A 12,500-nucleotide genomic window follows, 5' to 3' on the forward strand; every position below is an offset into this window, starting at 1 on the left:
ATCCATCCTGCCCATTTATCTCTGATCAAACCACCCAGCCTTTCAACATCTGCACGCAAGTCAGCAACTGATCACTGTGGGCGTGACTGGGTCCTGTTTCTCCAGTCACTACACTGTCTACTGGCTCACTTGTGCATGCAAGCAAGGGCACACACACTCCCTACACAAGCACAAAGACATATGTAGTATCTACAACTGCACACACGCACACAGTCTACACATACACACAGACACTTGTAGGAACACACACTCTCTCTCTCTCTCTCTCACACACACACACACACGCATACACAACACACAAATAATGATAATTATTCACACACGTATGCCTATGCACAGCTACACACATATACAAAGGGAACCATTTCAAGATAACCATCCATATATGTCTACCCATATCTATGTACTGATCTCCATTTGGATACCTTGAGAGAGACAGAGAGAGAGAGAGAGAGATATTCAGAACTTGGAAATGTAACTGTAGACGGCCATACTACCTTTTACAATAACACACACCATTCATACCTTTGTTGTGCTACCCCTCCAATTGTCTCTCTAAGTGCAACTTCTCACATTCTGTTTCACAAATAAAGACTCCAACTCTCCAAGAGGAGCTGTGTATCCATGGTCACTGCACAGTAATGCCCAGCACTGACGCCCCCTGTGTTGTTGCAGAAGGCATCATGGAGGACATCAGCGAGGTGATCCCCCGCCAGTTCCTCAACTGCGGTCTGTGCAACGAGGAGTTCCAGAACCCCAAACTGCTGCCCTGCCTCCACTCCTTCTGCCGCCACTGCCTGGCAGCCTACATCCACGCACACCCCCACCCCCTCTCCTGCCCCCAGTGTGGCACCCAGGTCAAGGTCAACGACCCGGAAGTGCTGCCGGACAACGTGTTGGCGCGGCGCCTGTCATGTCCCTCCCTCACCTCCACCCCCCGCCACAACATGCACTGTGCCACCTGTACCCAGCACGGCCGCCCTGAGGTCAGACACCTGACTCTTTGTTGTGTGTCACTGTTCCGTCTTAGTCCTGTTCTCACTTGGTCCCTGTCCTGACTTGGTCCCTGTCCTGATTTGGTCCGTGTATGGCTATACTGACATGGTCCCTGTGTGTGACTTTTCTAAATCCCTGTGTGTGATTGTTCTGACTTGGTCCCTGTTCTGACTTGGTCCCTGTGTGTGACTACACTGACTAAGTCCCTGTGTGACTATACTGACAACGTCCCTAAGTCTCTGTGTGTGACTATACTGACTAAGTCCCTGTGTGTAATTATACTAAGTCCCTGTGTGTGATTGTTCTGACTTGGTCCCTGTTCTGACTTGGTCTCTGTGTGTGACTATACTAAGTCCCAGTGTGTGACTATACTAAGTCCCAGTGTGTGACTATACTGACAACGTCCCTGTGTGTGACTATACTGACTAAGTCCCTGTGTGTGACTATACTGACTACGTCCCTGTGTGTGACTATACTGACTACGTCCCTGTGTGTGACTGTTCTGACTTGGTCCCTGTTCTGACTTGGTCATTGTCTGTGACCATACTGACTTGCTCCCTGTCTGTGACCTGTCCCCACAGGTGAGGGCGGTGGTGCACTGTGCCAACTGTGACGACGCTCTGTGTGACGCCTGTGCCCACACCCACAGCCAGCAGGTGGAGACCAGCAGCCACAAGGTGGAGCCACTGGTCACCCCCACTGCTAACACAGGGGGGGACGGGGGCAGGGAGGGGTGTGGGGGGCAGGGTGAGGCCCTGGCCAGAACGGACTCAGTGGAGGGGAACTCCTCGGGGGTGCTGTCCAAGTGCTGCGAGCGCTACGACACGTATGACATCGACAGCATGTACTGCGTGGACTGTGAGCTGGCGCTGTGTGCCGACTGCCAGGAGACCCATGACAAGGAACACCGCTGTGCAGAGCTGTCCGCCATCGCCCAGAACTTCACAGCCAAGATCCAGGCCCCCGTGGAGGACCTCAAGAGGGACTCCCTCACCCTAACCCGTCTGCTGTCCAACCTGGATCGTGCTGAGCGCTACACGGGGAAGCTGCAGCGAGACGTGAGTCACCATCTGTCTTCCTGATGCTAGTGTCACCACCTTTTCTGATGCAGTCCTCTCACTTTCTTCAAATGGCCTAATTACATGCTATGGTTCTGACAAAGTATCGTCCTCTCACTTTCTTCAAATGGCCTAATTACATGCTATGGTTCTGACAAAGTATCGTCCTCTCACTTTCTTCAAATGGCCTAATTACATGCTATGGTTCTGACAAAGTATCGTCTTCTCACTTTCTTCAAATGGCCTAATTACATGCTATGGTTCTGACAAAGTGTCCAAAGTATTTTTGTTTTTTTAAACAAAACTTGACCCAGTTGCTCTCATTGTCCAATAACATCAGAATTTGTAAACAGATATTTTCTGAAAACAGAACACACAGACACACAAACATACATTTCCTCACTCACACGTGCAACATCTATTTTTATTCCCCACTCCTCATTACTTTCCCCTCTCTCCTCCTCTACCATCATGTCCAGTGAAAAGACGTCAAGCTAAACAACAAACAACACACCAGTCCATGTTTCACATGCGCAGATGCAGACCAAGGTGCGGAGAAGAACACGTGTTCTGTGCGGACTGATCCGTGACTACGAGAACGCGCTGCTTCAGGAGATAGAGCGGCGCCACCAGCACAACATGGCTGCCATTGTGGAAAAGCGGGTGGCCGCTTCCCAGCATGCAGCATCCATCAGCGCCGTCACTGAGCTTACCGACAAACTGCTGCAGTTTGGATCAGAGGTAGGGAACTGGTCTAGTGGATGACCAGTTTTTTGTCGTCTTGTTACTCTATTTTCTTCTTGCCTCACCAAACACCATGATCTGATCCAGTGATGTGAGGATCAGTTGATGTTAGTTTACAATAAATACAAAAAAGGCTCATTACAAATATGTAACATACCTATTGTGTCTAAACCAATTTTAGTCAGCCCAGTTTTCTGGAGATTCATATTAACTATTCCTACATGATAACTGTAACACATTATATCTAAAGACGAAGACATAGGCAGGCAATTCCTTTGCTTTGTAAGACTATCAGTCACAATGTTGTGCATCATTTTCAAACCAAACTAAACCCATATCACCACTTTTCCCTGTGAGACCATCACCACAGTGTTGTACAACGTGTCAAACCAAACTAACCCACAACACCAATATTTCCCATCACCACAATGTACAACGTGTCAAACCATACTAACCCACAACACCAATATTTCCCATCACCACAATGTACAACGTGTCAAACCAAACTAACCCACAACACCAATATTCCCCATCACCACAATGTACAACGTGTCAAACCATAACTGCACTCTCCCATCAACACGATGTGAAACATGTCAAACCATAACTCCACTCTCCCATCAACACGATGTGAAACATGTCAAACCATAACTCCACTCTCCCATCAACACAGTGTGAAACATGTCAAACCATAACTCCACTCTCCCATCAACACAGTGTGAAACATGTCAAACCATAACTCCACTCTCCCATCAACACAGTGTGAAACATGTCAAACCATAACTCCACTCTCCCATCAACACAGTGTGAAACATGTCAAACCATAACTCCACTCTCCCATCAACACAGTGTGAAACATGTCAAACCATAACTCCACTCTCCCATCAACACAGTGTGAAACATGTCAAACCATAACTCCACTCTCCCATCAACACAGTGTGAAACATGTCAAACCATAACTCCACTCTCCCATCAATACAATGTGAAACATGTCAAACCATAACTCCACTCTCCCATCAACACAGTGTGAAACATGTCAAACCATAACTCCACTCTCCCATCAACACGATGTGAAACATGTCAAACCATAACTCCACTCTCCCATCAACACGATGTGAAACATGTCAAACCATAACTCCACTTTACCATCAACACAGTGTGAAACATGTCAAACCATAACTCCACTTTACCATCAACACAGTGTGAAACATGTCAAACCATAACTCCACTCTCCCATCAACACGATGTGAAACATGTCAAACCATAACTCCACTCTCCCATCAACACAGTGTGAAACATGTCAAACCATAACTCCACTTTACCATCAACACAGTGTGAAACATGTCAAACCATAACTCCACTTTACCATCAACACAGTGTGAAACATGTCAAACCATAACTCCACTCTCCCATCAACACAGTGTGAAACATGTCAAACCATAACTCCACTCTCCCATCAACACAGTGTGAAACATGTCAAACCATAACTCCACTCTCCCATCAACACAGTGTGAAACATGTCAAACCATAACTCCACTCTCCCATCAACACGATGTGAAACATGTCAAACCATAACTCCACTCTCCCATCAACACGATGTGAAACATGTCAAACCATAACTCCACTCTCCCATCAACACGATGTGAAACATGTCAAACCATAACTCCACTCTCCCATCAACACAGTGTGAAACATGTCAAACCATAACTCCACTCTCCCATCAACACAATGTGAAACATGTCAAACCATAACTCCACTCTCCCATCAACACGATGTGAAACATGTCAAACCATAACTCCACTCTCCCCCAGGAGGAGAAGGTGGCCCTGAGACGCAAGGTGGGACGCCGTGTGCGTGAGCTGTGTGAAGCCGACCTGCCCTCTGACCCCCTGGAGATGACCCACCTGCGCCTGTACGAGCCCAGCGTCACGGTGGAAACCATATGTGACCTGTTTGGGGAGCTCCGCACGGACATGGTCCAGCCGGGTGTGCGGAGACGTGTGCTGACCACTTCACAGAGCTTCGACTCGGCTCGCACCAGCATCAGTGAATCTGTCGACGACAACGCCACAGAACTGACCGAACTGGAGGAGGAGGAGGAGGAGGAGGAGGGAGGAGGTGAGAACAGCATGCTGAGCAACAGCGATCGCAGCGAGACGTTCCAGGCGGAGCGACGCAAGGCACGACAGAACGCTGCAGCCAGCCAGGACGGACGACGCAGGCATCACTCAGACACCACCCCGGACCCGAACCCCCTGCCCAGGACCAACAAGGCCGCACCCCCCGGGAACCGTGGAGTCTTTCTAGACGCTGCCGCCATGCTGGACTCCAGCCTGCTGAGTGGGGAGGACAGGACAGACAACTCCAACTCCTCCTTCCAGTCCAGCAGCTCTGCCCAGGACACCACACCCACCCAGATTCTGGAGGCCCCCCACAAGGAGCTGGTGCTGCCCGACATCATCGCCAGGGACAACATCAAGGGAGTGGGTGTCAACACCGGTGGGGACATTGTCATCGCCACCATGGCAACGGTGGTGGGTGGTGGCAGCAAGAGCGCCATCTACATCCTGGAGCAGCACGGCTTTGTGCGCGGCCAGATCCCTGTCAGCGCCAACTGGAACATCCACTGCGTGGCCTCCGATGGCCGTGTGGCCCTCATCATCCCAAGGGGAGACAACCGCTACAAGGTCAAGGTAATGTCCGAGGATGGCAGCGGCGCAGTGCTGGCCGACGTTCACCTGGAGAGTCTGGGGCTGAACTTCGCCACAGCGACGACCTCGGGACACCTGCTGGTGGCCGCTAACCGCTATGCCAAGCTGAGCAGCCTGGGGGGCAAGGCGGCCAAGTCGGGGGGCAACATCGCCATCTACGACCAAGAGGGACGACTGGACCGGCGACTGACCAACGAGGACCTGGCTCCCCCGGGCACCGCACGCCTGATGGAGAAACCCCACTGGCTGGCCATGGACGGCCAAAACAACATCTTTGTGGCTGACTCGGCCACACACTGCGTGGTGGGCTTCAGCTGGGCAGGGAAGCTGCTGTTCCGACTGGGGAACTGCGACCTGGAGGACCTGTACCAGGGACCTGACAGCGTCTGTGTGGACAGGCTGCGCAACGTCATCGTCCTCGACAAGAAGGAGAAACGCATTGACATTATCAACTACCAGGGACACCTGCTCAAGTGTCTCTTCTCCAACGACAGTGTCCGCTTTGTCTGCCCCACGCCCAACAAGTTGCTGCTGGTTCTGCCCACTGAGGGCACTGTCAAGCTGTACCAGTACCTCTGACACATGTCATGGTCTGTGTCCCTGACACTGTGTCCTATCTCTGACACTGTGTCCTCTTCTGTACCTCTGACACATGTCATGGTCTGTGTCCCTGACACTGTGTCCTATCTCTGACACTGTGTCCTCTTCTGTATCTCTGACACTGTCCTGCTCTGTACCTGACACTGTGTCATGCTCTATGTCTCTGACACTGTGTCCTATCTCTGACACTGTGTCCTGCTCTGTACCTCTGACACTGTGTCATGTTCTATGAGTGTCTCTAACACTTGTGTCCTGTTCTGTATATCTGAAACTGTGTCATGTTGTGTATCTCTCACTGTGTCATGTTCTATGAGTATCTCAGACACTGTGTCCTGTTCTGTATATCTGACACTGTGTCCTGCTCTGTACCTCTGACACTGTGTCATGCTCTGTACCTCTGACACTGTGTCATGCTCTGTATCTCTGACACCGTGTCATGCTCTGTATCTGACACTTATGTTCTATGAGTATCTCGGACACTGTGTCAAGTTCTACCAGATGTTGGGCTGTGGGCCTCACATGACCACAAGGAAAATGGACATAATACGACTGTCTGTGAGACTGAGAGTGGACATAACAGGATCACAGAAAAACAGGGATTTCTGGGCGTCGGCGTCCATGATCATACCAGACCTACAGGACGACGGAGGGAGATTCTGTGACAGGTCAAAGTGACAGTGACGTGTTGGTGACATGGTCAATCAGCACTGAACAGAAGCACAGAACAAAGATCAACCAGCCCAGTTGTTCTCTGTGGTGTGCACTGAACAAGTTCTCGTCTGTCCCCAGTACAGTGCTGATGAAGGCAACTGGATGGCAGTCCAGAACAACACAGTGAGATAACGTTTATTAACCTTTTATCATCGCTGTTTAGGTAGCATTGAATTCTTCAGTGTTCAGTTAAATAACATTTTATCATTGCTGTAAGGTAGCATTTAATTCTTCAGTGTACCGTTTAATAACATTTTATCATTGCTGTAAGGTAGCATTTAATTCTTCAGTGTACAGTTTAATAACCCTTTATCATCGCTGTAAGAGAGCATTTAATTCTTCAGTGTACAGTTTAATAACCCTTTATCATCGCTGTAAGGTAGCATTTAATTCTTCAGTGTACAGTTTATTAACCTTTTATCGTCAGTGTAAGATAGCATTTAATTCTTCAGTGTACAGTTTAATAACCTTTTATCATCATTGTAAGGTAGCATTTAATTCTTCAGTGTACAGTTGAATAACCTTTTATCGTCATTGTAAGGTAGCATTTAATTCTTCAGTGTACAGCTGAATAACCTTTTATCGTCATTGTAAGGTAGCATTTAATTCTTCAGTGTACAGCTGAATAACCTTTTATCGTCATTGTAAGGTAGCATTTAATTCTTCAGTGTACAGCTGAATAACCTTTTATCATCATTGTAAGGTAGCATTTAATTCTTCAGTGTACAGCTGAATAACCTTTTATCGTCATTGTAAGGTAGCATTTAATTCTTCAGTGTACAGCTGAATAACCTTTTATCGTCATTGTAAGGTAGCATTTAATTCTTCAGTGTACAGCTGAATAACCTTTTATCGTCATTGTAAGGTAGCATTTAATTCTTCAGTGTACAGCTGAATAACCTTTTATCGTCATTGTAAGGTAGCATTTAATTCTTCAGTGTACAGCTGAATAACCTTTTATCGTCATTGTAAGGTAGCATTTAATTCTTCAGTGTACAGCTGAATAACCTTTTATCGTCATTGTAAGGTAGCATTTAATTCTTCAGTGTACAGCTGAATAACCTTTTATCGTCATTGTAAGGTAGCATTTAATTCTTCAGTGTACAGCTGAATAACCTTTTATCGTCATTGTAAGGTAGCATTTAATTCTTCAGTGTACAGCTGAATAACCTTTTATCGTCATTGTAAGGTAGCATTTAATTCTTCAGTGTACAGCTGAATAACCTTTTATCGTCATTGTAAGGTAGCATTTAATTCTTCAGTGTACAGCTGAATAACCTTTTATCGTCATTGTAAGGTAGCATTTAATTCTTCAGTGTACAGCTGAATAACGGTGAAGATCAAATTCTGTGAGCACCTGTTGACTCTGGAAAGGACTGAAGGAGGAACTGGCTGACTGACTGCCCCACTCTTACCCCTCCTATACAGTGTCTGTGATATACTGAATGGAAGAGACATGAAACAAGTGAAGAACATATGTCATATCATGCAGTGTGATATACCGAATGGAAGAGACATGAAACAAGTGAAGAACATATGTCATATCATGCAGTGTGATATACTGAATGGAAGAGACATGAAACATGTGAAGAACATATGTCATATCACACAGTGCTACATGTCTGTGACATGACAGACTTTTCCTGTGACATGGCGCCATACACTGACCTCTTCCGACCTCTGCCGTCCACCCCATCCCCCTTTTTTTCATTTCTTTCAACTTGTCTAAAGGAAAACAATGATTTGTGCTCAGACCTGGTCAATGTCTAAAGGAAAACAATGATTTGTGCTCAGACCTGGTCAATATCTGAAGGAAAACAATGATTTGTGCTCAGACCTGGTCAGATATGTCAAAGGAAAACAATGATTTGTGCTCAGACCTGGTCAATGTCTAAAGGAAAACAATGATTTGTGCTCAGACCTGGTCAGATATGTCAAAGGAAAACAATGATTTGTGCTCAGACCTGGTCAGATATGTCAAAGGAAAGCAATGATTTGTGCTCAGACCTGGTCAGATATGTCAAAAGAAAACAATGATTTGTGCTCAGACCTGGTTAGATATGTCAAAAGGAAAACAATGATTTGTGCTCAGACCTGGTCAGATATGTCAAAGGAAAGCAATGATTTGTGCTCAGACCTGGTCAGATATGTCAAAGGAAAGCAATGATTTGTGCTCAGACCTGGTCAATGTCTAAAGGAAAACAATGATTTGTGCTCAGACCTGGTTAGATATGTCAAAGGAAAGCAATGATTTGTGCTCAGACCTGGTCAGATATGTCAAAGGAAAGCAATGATTTGTGCTCAGACCTGGTTAGATATGTCAAAGGAAAGCAATGATTTGTGCTCAGACCTGGTCAGATATGTCAAAGGAAAGCAATGATTTGTGCTCAGACCTGGTCAATGTCAAAGGAAAGCAATGATTTGTGCTCAGACCTGGTCAGATATGTCAAAAGGAAAACAATGATTTGTGCTCACACCTGGTTAGATATGTCAAAGGAAAACAATGATTTGTGCTCAGACCTGGTTAGATATGTCAAAGGAAAGCAATGATTTGTGCTCAGACCTGGTCAGATATGTCAAAAGGAAAACAATGATTTGTGCTCAGACCTGGTCAGATATGTCAAAGGAAAGCAATGATTTGTGCTCAGGACTGAACACTGTCAGAGGCAGAACAATGGGGATCTGGACATATCACCTGATGTCCACTGATGCTCATCCCCCAGCCCCCTCCCCCAACCCTCCCCTCTCCGCCAACACCCCCCCCCTCCTCCAACCCTCCCTCTACTTTGTGATCAGTATCACAGCATTCACTCTATGCCCCATATCTCAATCTGCACTGTCAGGAAGTCTGCTGAGAAAAATGGCACCCCATCCCCACCCCTTTGTTGCTTCACAACAGAAACACCCTCTCCAGCCACCCCCACCCCCACACCCTCTCCATATCCACTGTGTCCATGGCTGGGCACTGGAAGGCAGTGCATTCATATCCACTGTGTCCAGGGCTGGGCACTGGAAGGCAGTGCATTCATATCCACTGTGTCCAGGGTTGGGCAGAGGAAGGCAGTGCATTCATATCCACTGTGTCCAGGGCTGGGCATAGGAAGGCAGTGAATTCATACCCAGTGTCCAGGGTTGGGCACAGCAAGGCAGTGAATTCATACCCACTGTGTCCAGGGCTGGGCATAGGAAGGCAGTGAATTCATACCCACTGTATCCAGGGCTGTGCACAGCAAGGCAGTGAATTCATACCCACTGTGTCCAGGGCTGGCCACAGGAAGGCAGTGAATTCATACCCACTGTGTCCAGGGCTGGGCATAGGAAGGCAGTGAATTCATACCCACTGTGTCCAGGGCTGGGCACAGGAAGGCAGTGAATTCATACCCACTGTGTCCAGGGCTGGCCACAGGAAGGCAGTGAATTCATACCCACTGTGTCCAGGGCTGGGCACAGGAAGGCAATGAATTCATACCCACTGTGTCCAGGGCTGGCCACAGCAAGGCAGTGAATTCATACCCACTGTGTCTGGGTTGGGCATAGGAAAGCTGGGCCCATCCTCTCCTCCCACAGTTTCAGCCTTGACCCACTTAAGTCAGATAGCCATTCACGCCTGGAGTGAGGAACATGGGAGTACAGTGTCTTTCCCAGGAACACAACACCATGCTGAAACGAGTCCTCCAATCCTGAGCACTGGTCAACACCGCATCTGAAGTCCATCAGCTAATGACTCTGCCACACACCACTACACAAAGTAAAACAACTGACCACGGTCACCATGACGACGACCCAAATCCACTACGCAAGCAGCCAGCTGGGAGGTTGTCACTGAACCAGTGGCTGGCAACAGACTGATGGGATGCCAGCCACACACGATGTTTCACTTTTCAACGTTATCTGTTCAACAATGTCTCCGTCCATTTCTTGTACTTCTACAGGAGTTGCTGTTTTGTGATGATGACAGTGCAGGGCGCCTCATACATGTGTCGTCATGACACTGATCATCATGACTTATCACATGTTGTTGGTGAATGTCTGAATTATTTATTCTGTGTAAATCTAGTAGACATGCTGTGATAAACTGTACCTCTGTCGTGTCTCTGTGATCCGTCATTAAACAAAAAGACTGGAGGAGGTGGTGGGCAACAAGGGAGTGAAGTCACACTACAACAGACATGTAAACAACCTCACAGCGTCTCTGGTAGTGACAGCCCCTGTGGTATCTTGGTTTTCCTTTTCCAATTCAAACTTCTTACACTGTGTAACAGATCACAATGAAGGGGAGAGGGAAGGGGGAGGGGGAGGCACTAGACTAACCGTGACACATCAGAGTTGCACACACACACACACACGCACTCACATACACACACACACACATCTGTGCACATAATTTTAAGGTATGTATACTCATGCCTGTGCACAAGAACACATAAACACCAAAGATACACATGATACCACTTAGATATAGCACTGGAATTTAGATGAGTCTTTAAAAGATATATATCATACCACTTTTATTAATTTTTGGCATGGTTCCAGACAACCAAAGCGTATAACACTTTTCTTTTCTTTTTTCACTCTCTAGAAAAGGTGTTTCTAGTCTTGTTGTTTCAGCTGTGATAAGAATTTCTGTGTGTTAATTTTTTTTGGTTAATATTATTATATGTATTTGCTTCAAGTTGTTTACAAAAAAGTGTGGTTCACTATGTGGGAGAGTGTGCAAGTACTGAGCATGACGTTTGGGTGCTTAGTAGTTTTCTATGTGTGTGTGTGTGTGTGGAGGGGTGGGTGGATGTGTGTATCTGTGGGTGTGTATGCTTGCATGTGTGTATGCATGCATGTGTGTGTGTGTACATGTGTGTGTGTGTGTATGTAAACACACAGGCATGTGTGTGTGCGTGTGTGTATGTGTGTAAACATGCATCCATGAGTGTCTTCCATGCTAACAAGCAACAGACATGCCAACACAACAGCCAGCAACAAGGCACACCTCAAGTCAGTCCTCACTAAGGCAGGAAAACATCCCATAATACTACAGCTAGCAACAAGGCCCACCACAACCACACCACACCACACCACCCCTTCACCACACACCACACCACACTACACCACACCACCCCTTCACCACACACCACACCACACCACCCCTTCACCACACCACCCCTTCACCACACCTCACCACACCACACCACCCCTTCACCACACACCACACCACACCACCCCTTCACCACACCACCCCTTCACCACACACCACACCACACCACCCCTTCACCACACACCACACCACACCACCCCTTCACCACACCACCCCTTCACCACACACCACACCACACCACCCCTTCACCACACCACTCCTTCACCACACCTCACCACACCACACCACCCCTTCACCACACACCACACCACACCACCCCTTCACCACACCACCCCTTCACCACACACCACACCACACCACCCCTTCACCACACCACCCCTTCACCACACACCACACCACACCACCCCTTCACCACACCACCCCTTCACCACACACCACACCACCCCTTCACCACACCACTCCTTCACCACACACCACACCACTCCTTCACCACACACCACACCACCCCTTCACCACACCACCCCTTCACCACACCACCCCTTCACCACACACCACACCACCCCTTCACCACACCACTCCTTCACCACACCT

At 47.8% G+C, this 12,500-nt stretch overlaps 2 protein-coding genes across 6 annotated transcripts in view; one reads left to right on the forward strand and one right to left on the reverse strand.

Annotated features, from left to right (window-relative positions):
• Window positions 1-6,159, forward strand: part of LOC143289712 (uncharacterized) — a 21,303-nt gene extending 15,144 nt beyond the window's left edge. For all 5 annotated transcript variants that reach the window (XM_076598773.1, XM_076598774.1, XM_076598775.1 and 2 more), the window contains 4 exons: window positions 676-986; window positions 1,578-2,054; window positions 2,592-2,795; window positions 4,610-6,159. In XM_076598773.1, coding sequence (XP_076454888.1) covers window positions 676-986; window positions 1,578-2,054; window positions 2,592-2,795; window positions 4,610-6,088 — 2,471 coding nt within the window. In that variant the 3' untranslated portion in view covers window positions 6,089-6,159. The remainder of the gene's footprint in view (window positions 1-675; window positions 987-1,577; window positions 2,055-2,591; window positions 2,796-4,609) is intronic.
• LOC143289713 (uncharacterized) overlaps window positions 1-12,500 on the reverse strand; it is a 94,522-nt gene that overhangs the window by 57,604 nt on the left and 24,418 nt on the right. The window lies entirely within an intron of this gene.

The sequence above is a fragment of the Babylonia areolata genome, chromosome 14 (genome assembly GCF_041734735.1).
Source record: "Babylonia areolata isolate BAREFJ2019XMU chromosome 14, ASM4173473v1, whole genome shotgun sequence".
Lineage (NCBI taxonomy): Eukaryota > Metazoa > Mollusca > Gastropoda > Neogastropoda > Buccinidae > Babylonia > Babylonia areolata.